This window comes from Schistocerca piceifrons, chromosome 5 (genome assembly GCF_021461385.2).
Source record: "Schistocerca piceifrons isolate TAMUIC-IGC-003096 chromosome 5, iqSchPice1.1, whole genome shotgun sequence".
NCBI lineage: Eukaryota > Metazoa > Arthropoda > Insecta > Orthoptera > Acrididae > Schistocerca > Schistocerca piceifrons.
The window spans coordinates 232,108,204-232,126,260 of NC_060142.1; the positions used below are offsets into that span (position 1 = coordinate 232,108,204).

An 18,057-nucleotide genomic window follows, 5' to 3' on the forward strand; every position below is an offset into this window, starting at 1 on the left:
CTCAACAGCTGCTCAGAGCCAGCGGCCGACAGCTTGGAATGGCATTCGGCCAAAGGCAGAAGATCCTGATCCATAGGTTGCTCGGGAGCAGCTCCTGCCACCAGTGATCAGCCACCAGCAGTGCGCCTTGGCGACACAAAGACGGCCGAGGGCAGTTACCGCCAGGTGGTGCTGTAGATGAGACACGCCGTGGCGGAGAAGGAGAGGAACTGGGTTTCTTATTAGCCTTCTTGGAAACAGGACGTTGAGATGAGGGAGGAATCGATGATTGTGAAGTCGGGGTACGTAAAAAATCTTCACGAGTAGGCTCTTTTTTGGAAGTCCGGGTGTCTGATTTAGGGGCTCGTGATTTAGCAGAACTCGATGAAGGGTGAGCCATTGAGTGAGCAGGTGGTAGTGGGGAGGTTGAACAGGCAATGTTTGCGCTGGCCAATCTGACAACCGTGGCACTAAAGGTGAGATCACAAGTCTGCGTGGCTGCCTCCTCTGTAGGCCGAGGAGAGGCAAGGATAGTGCTGTATTTACCTGCGTGAGGCACAGTGGGCTTTCGACTGGCGAATAACTTTCGAGCAGCAATGGGAGACACCTTTTCCTTCACTCTGATTTCCTGAACGAGCCATTCGTCTTTGAAAATGGAACAATCTCTAGAGGAAGCAGCGTGGTTACCCATACAGTTGATTCAACGAGGGGATGGAGGAGGACAAGCACCCTCATGGGCATCCTTGCCACACGTAATGCATTTGGCCGGGTTGGAACATGACTGGCTGGTATAATTGAACTGCTGACAACGATACCAACGTATAGGGTTTGGGATGTAAGGGCAAACAGAAATTATCTCATAGCCCGCTTTTATGGTCGATGGAAGCTGAACTCTGTCAAATGTCAAGAAGACAGTACGGGTTGGAACCAAGTCCTTGTCAACATTTTTCATGACTCGATAAACAGCCGTTACGCTGTGGTCAGACAGGTAGTTTTGAATTTCCTCGTCAGACAATCCGTCGAGGGAGCGTGTATAAACCACCCCACGTAATGCATTTAAAGTGCAGTGCGCTTCTACCCGGACAGGGATGGTGTGTAGCAGTGAAGTACGCAGTAATTTTTGTGCCTGGAGGGCACTGACTGTTTCTAACAGCAAGGTGCCATTTCATAATCAGGAACAAGACTTTACAGGACCTGCATTTGCGTCGACACCTTTCTGAATAATGAAATGGTTGACTGCGAAGTCTTGACCTTCGTCCGACCGAGAAACAACAAGAAACTGTGGCACTGATGGAAGATTTGTCCGTGGCTGAGACTCATTGAACTTTCGCTTGTGAGAAGACATAGTAGATGATGAGGAAACCATTGCGGAAGTATCCCCCATGATTACCGGCATCTCCGATGGCACACTCCTTCCTTGTGGGGGGCCCTCTCTGAGGGCACTCCCGCCTTAGGTGATTGTTCACACCTCAGGTCACACCTCCCAAGAAACGGATGGAGGGATCAATCAGCACTTTCGGAAGGTATCAGCTCAGGTAATCACCCCGCCCAGGGCCTGGCCATTACCAGGGGGTAAGTACGTGTCCTACCTGTCTACCCGGGGCAGGGAATTACGTGTTACCCCGTCACCGGCTATTCGTGGATTGGCCTTCAGACATGCACAGGGACGAAAAAAGAGAAAGGGAGGAACAAAGAAAAGGAAAGGAAAGAAGAGAGGTCTCAAACGCTGCAGCGGAGAGGAGGGTAAAGAGAAGAGGTAAGGAAAAGAGAAGGACAAAGGAAGGACAGAGACTTGCCAGCAGAGAAAACGAAGAAGAGAGACTGTTTTACAGTTTCAAGCGTTCGTCTCCAGACGTAGGCACTAAACATACTCCCAGACGGGGAGAAAGGGAAGGGAAGAGGTTGAGGTGAGCAGGGGAGGGGGAGGGGGGGGGGGAAGATGGGGTATGGGGTATGGGGAAGGATGTGGAAAAGAAAGGTATGCAGCCCAGGAAAGGAAAGAGGGCCACACTAGCTCGGGGTCTCGTGCGCACTACACAAGTATCTACAAAAGAGTTGTGAACCCCCTGGGGGAGGTGGGGGAGTTGGGGATGTGTCGACCGCCTTAGTCAACTGGTGTTTAAAAGTGCAGACAAGCCTCTCCGCCATGCCACTGGACGAAGGGTGGAAAGGGGCGCTACGGTTATGTTTGATATTGTTGGCCTGACAGAAGTCGTGGAAGGAGGACGCCGTGAATTGGGGACCATTATCAGAGACCAACATGTGTGGCAAGCCCTCACTGGCATGAGAACGTAGGCCAGGGCCGTGAATGTAGCCTCCGTGGTGGTGGATGCCATGTGAACAACATATGGGTATTTGGAGTAGGCATCAACGATGAGTAACCACATGGACCCCAAAAACGGGCCCGCAATATCGATATGGATGTGATCCCAGGGCCGGCGCGGCAAAGGCCAGGGTGCAAATGACTGAGGGGGGCTTGCCTGGTGACGCGCACAGACAGTGCACCCACAGACCAGGCACTCAATATAGCCATCAATGCCGGGCCAATACACATGCCGGCGAGCCAAAACTTTCATACGGGACATACTCCAGTACCCGCGGTGTAACAAACTGAGCACGTGAAGCCGCAATTCCGGAGGGATGACCACCCGGTGTGCATCCGACTCTGTGGCCAACAGGAGGACATCATCGACCACGGAGAGCCTGTGGGACAGGTGGCCCCAGGGGCTGAAATCAGACTGCATCCGAAGAATAACATAGGACGGCCACCCATGGACCACGTAGTTGAGAACCTGTCGCAAGACAGGGTCGCGGCGGGTAGCTGCAGCAATGTGAGCAGCCATAAGAGGCAGACCATCCAGCACATCCCGGCGGGCGGAATCAATGTGAAACCAGAGGACCTCCTGTTGGTCAAAGGCAGGATTGGGGCCTGCTGGGAGACGTGACAAAGTGTCCGCATTAGCATGGTGGGCAGTGGGCTTATACCAGACGGTGTAAGCGTAATTACGTAAAAACAATGCCCAGCACTGGAGACTTTGAGCCGTCTGCTCTCGAAGGTGAGAGTGGGGTCCGAAAAGTGTAACCAAGGGTTTATGGTCCGTCAGGAGGGTGAACTTTGCCCCAAAGAGATAGGTGTGAAATTTCTGGACGGCAAACACGATTGCCAGAGCCTCCTTTTCAATCTGGGAGTAGTTCCGTTGTGCTGGGCTCAATGTCTTAGTGGCATAAGCGATGGGCTGTTTGGAGCCATCGGCATCCCGGTGCGCGAGGACGGCCCCAAGGCCGTATGCCGACCACTGGGCGGTCCGGAGAGAAGGGAGTACAGCAAGGGGCAGACTTCAGCATCGCCTTTAAACGGAGAAAAGCCTGGTCACAGACAGGAGTCCAAACAAAAGGTACCCCTTTGCAACGCAATTGATTGAGGGGTTGAACAACGGAGGCAGCCTGGGGCAAGAACTTTAAGAAATAACTAACCTTGCCCAAAAGCACCTGCAGTTCAGATAAGTCCTTGGGACGAAGAAGGGCCTCAATGGCCGCGACATTACGACCCGAAGGGCAAATGCCATTTTGCTAAGCCGGTGGCCTAAGTATTCCACTTCTGGTTGAAAAAAAAAACAACACTTGTCCAGCCAAGAGGCAACCACATGGTAGCGTTGGGAATAATTGTTTGTCAGCAAAAGGCAGATCTCCTGGTAAGAGAGAGCCAAAGGATCGGACAATGGTGCCAACTTGTGGAGAAGAAAGAACGTGTCCCGGGCATCGACTTTGTCCATTAGCAACTGCAGCGACTTTTGTAAGATGTCTAACTGGAGCTGCTGCTGCTGCATGAGCAGCCTCCATATCAACAACGACCACCGTTTACTTCGTCGCCAAAATGTTGTAACTGCGACCAGGACGGCCACAAGGTTGAAATGACGGAAAGCGCGGCGGGACCTGCGGAGAGGCCTGCGAACAACAACACAACGGGAGAGGATGGACACGACCAATGAAGGACTGAATGAACAGCAACAAGATCGAGCAACGGAGTCACAAGGAAACCTACAAACACGTCCACTCGTACACAGAAGTACGCGAGTTTAGACTGGCTGGCTGAGTGAGAGGCAGGCGCTTAAGTATGCTATCGGGGGCGCCGCTATTGGCCACTGGGACCATGTGTTCCACTGTGGCGCCCTCACACTAAAAGTGGGCCAGGAGGCGCGCTCCACCGCAGCTTACGGCGCGATGGTGCTGAGATCTCTAGGGGTCTTCGACGTCCATGACGTCTGGCACGGATTCTCGACGTCCATGACGTCTGGCACGGATTCAAATTCCGCGGCGCACGGTACCAGGCTCTCAACCATAGTTCTTTGATGCCCTTCAACAGAACCCTGGTTGCCTTGTCCACTTTGTCCGAAGAGTCACATGTCAAAAGTCTGTGTGTATGGTCCTCCAGAATTTGGTGCACTCTCTCATCATAATAACCCTCTGCAACTAATTCTCTGTATGCCAGCCAATATTATGAGCAGACAGAAGGTATAGCCACGGATAGCCTTCTGTCTCCAGTGTTTACCACAGAGAGATCTGAGGAGGAGGCATTAGAGACAACTAGATACAAGTCCACATGCTTCTTCGGCATGTGGATGATACCTTTTTGTGTATTGGACTCATGGTAGGGAGAGGCTCAATGAGTTTCTGGAACATTTTAATTCAGACCACCCAAATATGAAGTTCACTCTGGAACTAGAAAAGGACGGATAGTTGCCATTTCTGGATATACTTGTTGAAAGGTGAGCAGATTTGCGTCCTTTGGCCACAGTTTGTAGCACAAACATACACACACTGAATTTTATCTACAAGCCAGCAGCTGTCACAGCCCAGTGCAGAAGAATGGTGTTCTGAAGACACTGGTCCATAGTGTACATAATCTTGCCAGAGCCAGATATGACCTGGGATTACAAAAACCAGGAATTTTTAACATATCATGGCAATGTGGCATGCTGTACATTGTCCATACAACTAGGATAATGGAAATTTGTTGCAAAGAACATCAGAAAGACACCCAACTGAGACAGGCAACCAAATCAGTTGTAGCCAAGCAGTCTGGAACTTAAATCATTCCATGAACTATGATGCACCAGATCTAAGACAGAGCGGGCCACAGAGGGAACACCTAGAGTGCACTGGGCCGAGAACAGAATGCCAGCACACAGATAGGAACGCTGGACCAAAGACAAAATGCACACCAGACTGCAGACAGAATGCCTGGAACTGAGCGTGGACAGAGAAGGCTGCAGGTATATACTGGACCTGCTCCAATCAATGATTAATTTTGTGCAGCACCTGATGAAGGTAACAAGTCACACTGTCAAAATATCACACGTAAACAGTGCTGATATCCAACAGAATACTTGACACCTCAAGATGTCATCAAATGCATTGCTTTCACTATAATGATGACTAGTTTTTCACTGTGCACATATTCTTCAAGAAAAATTGTGTATTCTATCAGTTTCTAGGTCTCTGAAGCTCACAATGTACACACCAGAAAAGATATGCTTGCATTTTAGATTCAATTTTACAAACTTGCATCCAGTGCCACTTGGCAGTGTAACTAAAACTATTAAAAAGAATGCTGGTGAAGCAGTGAGCAACAGAAGTGTTCAATTTATATTGCCTCGGTATTGAGACACACCAATGTTGAATTTGTATCTGTCTTGAGATGCCATAACCGGCCTCATTTGAACTCTTCTGTTGGGAGAGTTAATTTGGAATTGGAACGGCTGCTTGGGTCGGGTGCGGGGGCTCATATTGGTTTTTTTTTTGTTTGTGGTTTTAGGGCGCAAAACTTCTATGGTCATTAGCGCCCAGCCCGTGACGTAGAAAACAGGAAAAAAACGAAATTTAAAATCAGCAGCAATGGGAACAAAGTCATAAAATTTGAGAAACTAAAGGCAGAAGGAATGCTTAAAAATCCACTATAGAAAGGGGTTGGTTGTCCCCCAAAAAAAAGGCTTCAAATGACTGACGTCATTTCACTGTCACTAATAAACTGTAGAACGCGGTCAGCTGAGCGCGTGTCATCTGCTAAAATCGACGATAGATCAGGCGATAGCTGTAGACGGGAGCGTAACGGATTAAAATAGGGGCATTCAATTAAAAGGTGTCTGACCGTCCACGGCTGAGAGCAGTGGGGACAGAGTGGGGGAGGATCACCGCTTAAAAGATGTCGATGACTAAAAAGACAGTGCCCTATCCGGAGTCTAGCTAAAATTACCTCCTCCCGACGACGCGATCGGGAGGAAGAGGTCCATGCGCAAGGAAGGGCTTTCACTTCCCGCAATTTATTATGGGGAAGTGTTGACCAATGCGCATGCCATAAATGAGCAACTTGGCGACATAAACCGCTCCGTAGATCGGTAAACGGAAGAGACTGAATAGCTGGCCGAGGAAGAGAGACTGCAGCCTTGGCCGCTATATCGGCCGCCTCATTTCCACAGATACCAGCGTGTCCTGGGAGCCAGAGGAACGCCACTGAGACGCCCCCCAGGTGGAGCAAGCGCAGACAGTCCTGAATCCGGTGGACCAGAGGGTGCACAGGGTAAAGAGCTTGGAGACTTAGGAGAGAGCTGAGAGAATCTGAGCAGATTACGTACTGTATCCGCTGATGGCGGCGGATGTAGTGGACAGCCTGGAGAATAGCGTAAAGCTCCGCAGTATAAACCGAACACAGGTCGGGAAGCCGAAAGTGATTTGGGGTGTCGCCAACAATATAGGCACTCCCTACACCTAACGATGTTTTCGAGCCATCGGTGTAAATAAATGTGGCTTCCGTCATTTGTGCACATAGAGCAGCAAATGCCCGACGGTAAACAAGTGGAGGGGTACCATCCTTGGGAAATTGACATAGGTCTCTGAGCAAGTCGATCCGGGGACGGAGCCAAGGCGGTGCTGTACCCCAAGTTGTCAAGAAGGTTTTAGGAAAGCGGAAGGAAAGAGAATGGAGCAGTTGACGGAAGCGGACTCCCGGGGGTAGTAGGGAGGAGGAGCGACCTGCATACCCGACATCAAGGGAGGCGTCGAAAAAAAGGTCATGGGCTGGATTAGCAGGCATGGAAGACAAATGGCTAGCATAACGACTCAGAAGGACTGCCCGCCGATTGGATAGCGGAGGTTCAGCAGTCTCAGCATAAAGGCTTTCCACAGGGCTGGTGTAAAAAGCTCCAGACACTAAACGTAATCCACGGTGGTGGATAGAGTCGAGACGCCGAAGAATAGACGGCCGAGCAGAGGAGTAGACTATGCTTCCATAATCCAATTTCGAGCGCACTAAGGCGCGATAGAGGCGGAGAAGGACCACTTGGTCTGCTCCCCAAGAGGTGCCATTCAGGACACGGAGGGTGTTAAGGGAACGCAGACAGCGAGCCGAAAGATAGGAAACGTGGGAGGACCAGCACAGTTTTCTGTCAAACATAAGACCCAAGAATTTAGCGACGTCGGAGAACGGAAGGTTGACAGGACCTAAATGTAAGGAGGGCGGAAGAAACTCCTTACGTCGCCAAAAATTAACACAAACGGTCTTACTGGGTGAGAAACGGAAGCCGGTTTCGATGCTCCACGAGTGGAGGCGATCGAGACATCCTTGAAGACATCTTTCAAGAAGGCTGGTCCGTTGAGAGCTGTAGTAGATCGCAAAATCGTCCACAAAAAGGGAGCCCGAGACATCAGGAAGGAGACAATCCATAATTGGATTAATGGCAATGGCAAACAGTACAACACTCAGCACGGAGCCCTGGGGTACCCCGTTTTCTTGGGAGAAAATACGGGATAGAGTAGTGTTCACCCGCACCCTAAATGTGCGCTCTGCCATAAATTCGCGAAGAAAAAGGGGCAGCCGGCCTCGAAAGCCCCAAGAGAACAGTGTGCGGAGGATGCCTGTCCTCCAACAGGTATCGTATGCTCTCTCCAGATCAAAAAATATTGCTACCGTTTGGCGTTTCCGGAGGAAATTGTTCATGATATAAGTGGAGAGAGCAACAAGATGGTCAACGGCAGAACGATGTTGTCGGAATCCGCATTGGGCTGGTGTTAAAAGACTGCGGGATTCCAGCCACCAAACTAAACGGTAATTCACCATACGCTCCAAAACCTTACAGACACTACTCGTGAGAGAAATGGGGCGATAGCTAGAGGGGAGATGTTTGTCCTTTCCAGGTTTCGGAACGGGAACGACAATAGCTTCCCGCCATCGCCTGGGAAAGGTACTGTCGGTCCAAATTCGATTATAAAGGCGAAGGAGGTAGCGCAGGCTATGGGTTGATAAATGCAGCAACATTTGGACATGGATACCATCCGGTCCTGGGGCGGAGGAGCGAGAAGAAGAGAGTGCATGTTGGAGTTCGCGCATGGAGAAAACAGTATTGTAGCTTTCGCGATTTTGAGAGGAGAAAGCAAGATGTCGCACTTCCGCTGCACGTTTCTTCGGGAGAAACGCTGGCGGGTAATTTGAAGAGCTCGAAATCTCAGCAAAGTGCTGACCCAATGAGTTAGAAATTGCGACGGGGTCCACTAAGGTATCATGCGCGACAGTGAGCCCAGAGACCGGGGAGAAACTAGGCACTCCTGAGAACCGTCGAAGCCGGCTCCAAACTTCCGAGGAGGGAGTGAAGGTGTTAAATGAGCTAATAAAGAATTGCCAGCTTGCCTTCTTGCTATCGCGGATGACGCGACGGCATCGCGCACGGAGCTGCTTATATCGGATACAGTTGGCCAAAGTTGGATGGTGACGGAAAATGCGAAGAGCACGTCGCCGCTCACGTATTGCGTCACGGCATGCCTCGTTCCACCAAGGAACTGGGGGGCGCCGGGGCAATTCGGAGGTGCGTGGTATTGAACGTTCCGCAGCTGTGAGAATAACGTCGGTAAAATGTGTGACCTCATCGTCGACGCTGGGAAAGCGACGGTCATCGAATGTCGCTAGAGACGAAAAAAGTGTCCAATCGGCTTGGGCAAACTTCCAGCGTCGCGAGCGCAGATATGGCAGTTGAGGCTGCAGTCGAAGGACACATGGAAAGTGGTCACTCGAGTGTGTATCATCAAGGGCGAACCATTCGAAGCGCCGGGCTAGCGGAACAGTACCGACCGCAAGGTCCAAATGAGATAAATTTGCCGTGGAGGCAGACAAAAACGTGGGGACCCCAGTGTTGAGGCAGACTAGATCCGCTTGGTGGAAGACGTCTAGCAATAGTGAGCCACGTGGACAAGGATGTGGAGATCCCCAAAGCGGGTGGTGGGCATTGAAGTCCCCAACCAGCAAATAGGGGGGTGGAAGCTGATCAAGAAGATGAAGGAGATCAGCTCGTGCCAGTGGTGTAGACGATGGAATGTATACCGTACATAGAGAGAATGTGTGTCCAGAAAGGGAAAGACGGACGGCGACAGCTTGGAAGGAACTGTTTAAGGGGATTGGGTGATAATGGAGAGTATCATGGAGCAGAATCATGAGTCCTCCATGGGCTGGAGTGCCTTCAACAAAGGGGAGGTCATATCGGACGGACTGAAAATGAGGGAGAACAAAGCGGTCATGGGAACGCAGCTTTGTTTCCTGAAGACAGAAGATGACCGGCGAGTAGGACCGTAAGAGGATCGACAATTCATCCCGATTGGCACGAATGCCGCGGATATTCCAGTGGATAATGGACATAGGGTGAACAGAAAATGGAGAAACGTGACCAAGGGTGCTGTCAACTCAACGACTGCTCAGAGCTTGTGACCGACAGCATGGAATGGCATTCAGTCGAAGGCAGAAGATCCTGATCCATAGGTTGGTCAGGAGCAGCTCCGCTCATATTGGTGTGGTTCCTGTTGATTATCTCAGTAGGTGGGACTATACCAGGCACGGCCTACATCTCAACAGGAAAGGGAAGGGGAAACTGGCTGGGGTAATAGCAGGAAATTCAAGGGGGGAGGCACTGCCATGAATGGTAAAATACCAGTGGTTACAGGTGTTGGAGCAGCACCTTTTTTAGGATAGGTAAGACAGAAATATGTCAAGTTCTACGAGAGGTTAGGATTGAAACAAATCTTCAGTTTAGGAAAGAAATTAAACAGCACAATTCTAGCACATTGGATCACCAATCACAGCTGTCAATTATAAATTTTCACCAATCACCAGAAATTTTATCTCCACCAAGTTGTATCTCAGTCCTAGGTAATTGCATTGATGAATTAAAGTCACCCAACCCAGTTGACATAATCTGCCTCTCTGAACACCATGTGACCACTGGTATAGGAACTAGGCCTAAGCACAATGAGAAACTCAGACAGGAGAGTACTGCAAATGTTAGAATAAGGAAAGGTTCTCATAAAAGTATATTTAAAAATAATGTAAGTATATTTCATCAAAATATTGGGAGTTTAAAGAATAAAGTAGATGAGCTTCTGGTTTGTTTAGAAGATTTAGAAGCTGAGAATGAAATAGATATACTATGCCTGTCTGAGCATCACATTGTTACTGATATGGGTAAGGTAAATGTAAGTGGATATAAGCTCTCTGCACATGTAATGAGAGAAAATATGGAGAAAGGAGGAGTTGCCATATATGTCAAAAGTTATCATTGTGCAAAAAGTATAGAAACAAAAAAGTTTTGTGTAGAGAAACATACAGAAGTATGTGCCTGTGAGCTTAAATTAAATAAAGGCACATTTATAATTGTAACTGTATATAGGTCCCCATCAGGAAATTTTCATCTATTTCTGAAAAATTTGGACTCCTTGTTGCGCTATCTGTCAGACAGGGGGAAGCAAATTATTATTTATGGGGACTTCAATGTAGATTCTCTGAAAGAGGGTAACAGGAAAAATGACCTTGAAGTATTACTCGGTTCTCTCAATTTGACACCTGTTATTGATTTTCCTACTCGGGTGGTAAAGGATAGCAGCTCACTGATAGATAACTTCTTTATAGACCAAGATAAGTTTAACCAGATAAATGCTCAGCCTGTTGAGAATGGTCTTTCTGATCATGGTGCACAGCTAGTTACAATATATGACATAGCTCCATTCAGCAATACTAAACAGTCCTCCAAAGTAGTACGTTCAGTCAACGATTTAACAATTGCAAATTTCAGGGTAGGCCTACAGCAGTTAGACTGGGATGAGGTGTACCATGAACCTGATGCCAATTTAAAATATAATTTATTTCATGACATTTTTGTAAATGCATTTGAAAACTGCTTCCCCAAGAAAACAGTTAAATATACTCGTAAGAAACCTTGTAACAAACCATGGCTTACTAAGGGTATAAAAATATCTTGTAACCGGAAAAGGGAAATGTATCTGACAGCAAGAAAGAGTAGTGACCCAGAAACTATCAAACATTATAAAAACTACTGTGTTATATTAAGAAAAATTATTAAAAAATCCAGGAGTATGTGTATCATGTCTGAAATCAGCAACTCTGATAATAAAATTAAAACAATTTGGAATATTATTAAAAGAGAAACAGGTCAACCAAGAGCAGAGGAAGACAATATTACCATCAAATTGAATGAAAACTTTACGAACAAAAAGTCGGAAGTTGAAAATATTTTTAATAATCATTTTCTAAATGTTGTGGATATAGTAGGATCCAGGTGTTCATTAGAAGATGCTAGGCTGTTAATGGAAGAGGCCATACCTATGCAATTTGATACAAGTGAAATCTCACCCACTTCTCCCTCTGAAATTAGGAAAATAATAAACTTGCTTAAAAGCAAAAACTCACATGGAATTGATGGCATTTCCAGCAAAATACTAAAAGCTTGTTCTCAACAGATAAGTAAGATTCTCAGCCACCTGTGTAATAGCTCTCTGTAACAGGGCATTTTCCCTGATAGACTGAAATATGCTATTGTTATACCTTTGCATAAAAAGGGGGATAGATCTGATGTCAACAATTACCGTCCAATCTCCCTTCTAACAGCTTTATCCAAAATTTTTGAGAAAGTAATGTATTCAAGAGTAGCTTCACATATCTGTAAAAATGAAGTACTAACAAAATGTCAGTTTGGTTTCCAGAAAGGTTTTTCAACAGAAAATGCCATATATGCTTTCACCAGTCAAATTTTGAATGATCTGAATAACCGAACACCACCCATTGGGATTTTTTGTGCTCTCTCAAAGGCTTTTGATTGTGTAAATCATGAAATTCTGCTAGACAAGCTCAAGTAATGTGGCATGAGTGGAACAGTGCACAAATGGTTTAATTCGTACCTAACTGGAAGAGTGCAGAAAGTTGAAATAAGTAGGTCTCATAACATGCAAAGATCAGCACATTCCTCAAACTGGGGAACTATCAAGAATGGGGTTCCACAAGGGTCAGTCTTGGGTTCTTTGTTGTTCTTATTATATATTAATGACTTGCCATTCTATATTCATGAAGAGGCAAAGTTAGTTCTCTTTGCTGATGATACAAGTATAGTAATCACACATGACAAACAAGAATTAACTGATGAAATTGTCAATACTGTCTTTCAGAAAATTACTAAGTGGTTCCTTGTAAACGGACTCTCACTGAATTTTGATAAGACACAGTACATACATAATTACTATTAAAAACAGTCTTGATCACAATTTATTTTATAAGGTGACCGGTTTCGACCACTGCTGTGGTCATCTTCAGACCATTGAGTGGAAACCCCTTTCTGTTGTGATTCTCCAACAGAAAGGGGTTTCCACTCAATGGTCTGAAGATGACCACAGCAGTGGTCGAAACCGGTCACCTTATAAAATAAATTGTGATCAAGACTGTTTTTAATAGTAATTATTTACAATTTTATTGATCACTGCTGTTCCCATAATGCATTCAAAAGTAATACAGTACATACAGTTCCGTACAGTGAATGGTATGACTCCATTAATAAATATAGACCTTAATCAGAAGCATATAGCTAAGGTAGAATATTCCAAATTTTTAGGTGTGTCCATTGATGAGAGATTAAATTGGAAGAAACACATTGATGATCTGCTGAAACATTTGAGATCAGGTACTTATGCAATAAGGGTCATTGCAAATTTTGGTGATAAACATCTTAGTAAATTAGCTTACTACGCCTATTTTCACTCATTGCTTTCATATGGCATCATATTTTGGGGTAATTCATCACTGAGGAATAAAGTATTTATTGCACAAAAGCGTGTAATCAGAATAATAGCTGGAGTCCACCCAAGATCATCCTGCAGACATTTATTTAAGGATCTAGGGATATTCACAGTAGCTTCTCAGTATATATACTCTCTTATGAAATTTGTTATTAACAACCAAACCCAATTCAAAAGTAATAGCAGTGTGCATAACAACAATACTAGGAGAAAGGATGATCTTCACTATTCAAGATTAAATCTAACTTTGGCACAGAAAGGGGTGAATTATACTGGCACTAAAGTCTTTGGTCACTTACCGAATAGTATCAAAAGTGACAGATAACCAACAAGTATTTAAGAAGAAATTAAAAGAATTTCTGAATGACAACTCCTTCTACTCCATAGAGGAATTTTTAGATATAAATTAAGAAAAAAAGAAGGAAAAAAGAAAAAAAAACAAAAATATTAAAAAAATAAAAAAATAAAGAAAAACAAAAAACACAAAAAAATAAAGTTGTTATATTAACGTAAGTATGTTGTTAAATTAACCTAATTATGTCATGTACTGGAAAATTCGACTCGTTCCACATCATTACGAAATATCGTATTCATGATCCATGGAACTAGTATTAATCTAATCTAACCTAATCTCTAATCTAATCTAAACACCACTATTCATATAAGACTTGCCACTGTACTGCAGTACATGTAAATTCAGTGATTAAATATCAGTCAATATCTCCAGGCAAAAAATCAATATTTAAATGTGAATAATTTTCTGCTAATCCCAAAACTATCCAAAATGTTAATACTACCCTAGTAGTCTGCTCTCATAATTACAGCACAGAGATTATGATAGGCACAGTACCTCAGGCATCATTATAAAAGGCTAATGAATTACAGGAAACATTAAACTAATGAAAAAAAATCATGATACTGACATTCATTCTCTTTCTGCTGAGAGTAAAGAAAAACACAGTACCAGCATCAACAGTAAATAATTTTCTGCATCAGTAGTGAAGATACTGAAGACGTTATTTGCAATGAATCCATGGAATGGGCAAATTATCAAATATTCCCTCTCAAGTGGATTTTAATTTCACATATATTCAATGAAACAAATGTTAAAGAAAAAAAAATACCACTGTGCATAACTGCTTCTTCATGTGCTGGCCCAGTTCTGCTTATTTATACGTCAACAAAAATCTGTTGAAAACAGTTTTGTGCCACAAACATTATGACATAAATACAGTAGAAGTGTGATGTAATGCAGGTGTCGGGGGACTTGCTTTAATCCCACGTTATAGCATACCCGCAGTATATCGAGAGTGAACCACGTAATGACAAACTACACATGACAAGTTACAAAGAACACATAATGCAATATTATACACATTGTAGAATGCTATATTTAAAGTTAAAGAACATTAGAAGTAAAACATTTCAGAAACTTATCAACTGTGGTACAGCAATCAAACTTCGCTCAAATGTCGACCAAACAATGAGTTTCAATACAGTTATCAGATACACTATAAAATACAGAATGATAATTTACAACACTGCCTGCAAGCTACTGTCCATCACTATTCTACTGCTTTAGAGAAGTCAGTAAGCTTTCTGTGGTGGGTCACTTCAAGCAGTTTCTTTAGAGTACATTGTTTTATGACCATCAGGTGCAACAATTCAGTTTGGTTTGTTCACTTTGTCTCTCCATCTGGATAATCAATTTATTTATATTATCCACTATTTCATGTGTACTGGGAACGCCATCTATACTTTTCCTTCATCTTCATCATCCTCATCCTCATCTACTTCCCTACTTTTATTTCAGACAGCATCGCTAATGTCCAGTCATCTATGATTTCCAAAATCAGTTCTTTGTTGTCAACAACTACCCAATGGTTCAAGATTTCAAGATCAGTACTGTACTGTAGAATATTACATCCACAATGGATGTCACTACTGTTGAAATCTATGCCACTACAGCATTCATCTGTTGTATTTCCTTCAATGGAACCCTTGTTCCAGAAATTCCTAATAATAGTCAGACCGATGCTCGGTCATGCCAGGCCTACAGGATATGCAATACTCTTAAGTTTTACAGATTTCAAGAACATTTTCATTTCCTCATCCAAGTTTACTATTTAACTGAGCAATAAATGGTGATAATGAAGCTTAAATGCTCCCAGGATGCCCTGATCCAGCAGCTTAATTAATATCATCGTATTTTTTTTGGAAGAAACAAAGTTTTTCTTTTCCATATTCTGATTGCAATATATCAGCAGGTGGACCCGTTGAACAGTGATTAAGGATTACTACAGCTGCTTCTCTCCCTTAAGTGACCATAGGTGCTTTCTCACTGACAAAATAAACTCTTCTCGAAACCAGTTGGTGAAAATATCACTCGTCATCCAAGCATTCTTTGAAAGCCTGTAGGTGAACAATAATAATGACAAATTTACATGCTTGAAACATCTCAGGCTTTTATTTTACCCATACAAAGAGGTTTCAGCTTATAGCTGCCCAGTTTATTCGCAGCAAAGAAGAGGATTATTCTGTCTTTATCCATTTTCGAACAGATCTTATTTCCTGATTTTTTTCTGGATTGACAGTTCTGTTTGAAAGTAATCGATAATAAAGCACCATTTCATCACAATTAAAACATGATGATTGTTTAAATCTTCATCCACCATTACTTTGTGTAGGATTTCAGAAGGCAGTGACAGATCACTGTCAGAACACCTTGCTTCTCCTTCAATGCTCATTTGGCAAATTTCATAGCAACTTTCCATCTTGAAAATCATCCATCAGAAGCTATAAACTATTTGCTGCCATATAAATGAAAGTGAAATTTCTCAGCTTGGGCTTTAATAAATCTTTATTAAAAACCACCTATAAAGGCATTCATCAAGTTCACTACTTTTCATAATTTAGTCCTGTTTCTGTCCATTTCCACATCACTTTCAACTGTGTTTACTACACTTTTAAGTTTATTCTCTTCTTTCACCCATCCCCTGGTTGTTCCTTCATGTTAACTATACTTGCTCGATAAGCTTTCTTCAGTTTCATAATTTATATTTTATCACTCACTGAATGCACTTCCCATTTCTGTGACACTGTAACAAGCACACAGAAATCTAGACAATAAATGAATAACTATACTGCAGAAAGGTTATATGCAGACTGAAATGATTTTTTTTTTTTCAAGTTTATAAAATTATCGAGTGCAAAACTCATTCATAAATGACATTTTATTTTGAGGACTTCCTTTATGCTGCATTATATCTCCATCCATGGTATATTGGACAGTGGTACATCGGGCTTCTATGGTAGTTCACTTGTGAATGTCTTAACTGAAGTTCCATGTCTTTAGTGTTAAGTTTAGACCAACTTTTATCAGTTCCATGGTTATGTGTATGTAGTTGCTACTTTCTGCAAATGCTTTTAAATTTACCTTTGATTTGAACATTGCACATTCTATATAAAAAGCCCAAAATTTGTACAATGCTGCATGACAGGAAGATAAAAAAATAATAAGCATTATTACATTCTTCTATTAGGCAATATTCGGTGATAACATGCACTGGAAACCCATAAATAATGAAGCAGTTACCAATTTCAGTCTACAACAAAACTTTATTCTCTGCTAAAATAATTCTTGGAGGGCACAAATTGCATGTACAACAGAAATAATTTTAAAAAATTAAGAAATAGCACTGATTTAGATACTACATACACACCAGCACTGTGCCCTGAATTGCTAATGACACTAAATATTTTCTTTAATGTTTACCTTCCCAAATCGCAGATGACAATTCTCACATTCAGCTTGTACCTTCTGCCGAGTTTCACAATTTGTGCATACTAGCTCAGTGACATCTTTTCTGTTCACAGCATGGCTTTCATTTTCATCGTGGCAAAAGCGGCATGTATAAATTTTGTTGCAGCATGGTGTCTGAAAGTAGCAAATCACTGGAATTATTAAGCCTTGATTAATATAAACAAAAACAGTAAATAATTTACAAATATTATTTTTAATGCCAATGAAGAAAACAGACTATTTTTTCATTAAACTTAAACTATTTTTCCACATGGCACTATGGTAACCACAGTTGTTAATAGGTTGACTGCTAAGGGTTGTAAATAACTTCAGTTAATTTTCAGATTTATTTATTTTTTTTTTTTTTTGGGGGGGGGGGGGGGGGGAGGAGGAAAGCACATATAAATCAAACCTTTATTTCGTCTTGTAGGTGTTCATGATGCACTGTAAATGCTCACCAGTCTACTACAGCATTACTGATCCACTATGAGAAGCCTTCACGACAACTCAGAAGTTAGTTTGCAGAAGTTTTAATATTGCTACAGTTAATATTGAGAGATTAGTGTAAAAATTATTGCTCAATCAATATAAAATTTTTCTCCCAAAGGAAAAGTCACTTGAAAAAATTATGAGAGAGAAATGCCGGCCATATCTTCAGAGGGTCAGAACTACCAATAAACACACATAAAAGTATGTTACATTGTCCTACCTTTCAGAATTATTAGTTCTTTCATTGAGCAGAAGAATGGGAAACAAAGAACTTTATATCACCCCATCCGAAAACCAAACTGGTCCCTCTCATCCTGGGGTCTGAGTGACACCCCCTTCCTTTACAACCTGCCTCAAACTTAATAATCTCTCCTTGCTTTGAGGAAGAACCAATAGGCCCAAACCTAGGACTGTGTAGTGTACATTTAAGTGTGTCCATCAGGAGTAATAATTAAATTTTGTTTTCTTATTTATTTTGACCTTAAAGTTACATCTAACTAACAACTCAGGAAAAAAAGTTTAATCTTATGTTATGCATTATTTTTTGTATGACTAATCATAACACTTTTTCACTGCTTTCTCATGTTGACAGCCAACATTAATCAGACTCATCACTGTACCTGAAGTTGACCTTAACTGTAAAATTAAGATTACAGTCCGAACTATTACTT

General features: G+C 43.3%; 1 protein-coding gene across 2 annotated transcripts in view; it reads right to left on the reverse strand.

Annotated features, from left to right (window-relative positions):
- The window catches only part of LOC124798605 (RING finger and CHY zinc finger domain-containing protein 1), a 95,613-nt gene that overhangs the window by 64,868 nt on the left and 12,688 nt on the right, over positions 1–18,057 (reverse strand). For both annotated transcript variants that reach the window (XM_047262080.1, XM_047262079.1), the window contains exon 2: positions 16,871–17,032. In XM_047262080.1, the coding sequence (XP_047118036.1) occupies positions 16,871–17,032 (162 nt within the window). The remainder of the gene's footprint in view (positions 1–16,870; positions 17,033–18,057) is intronic.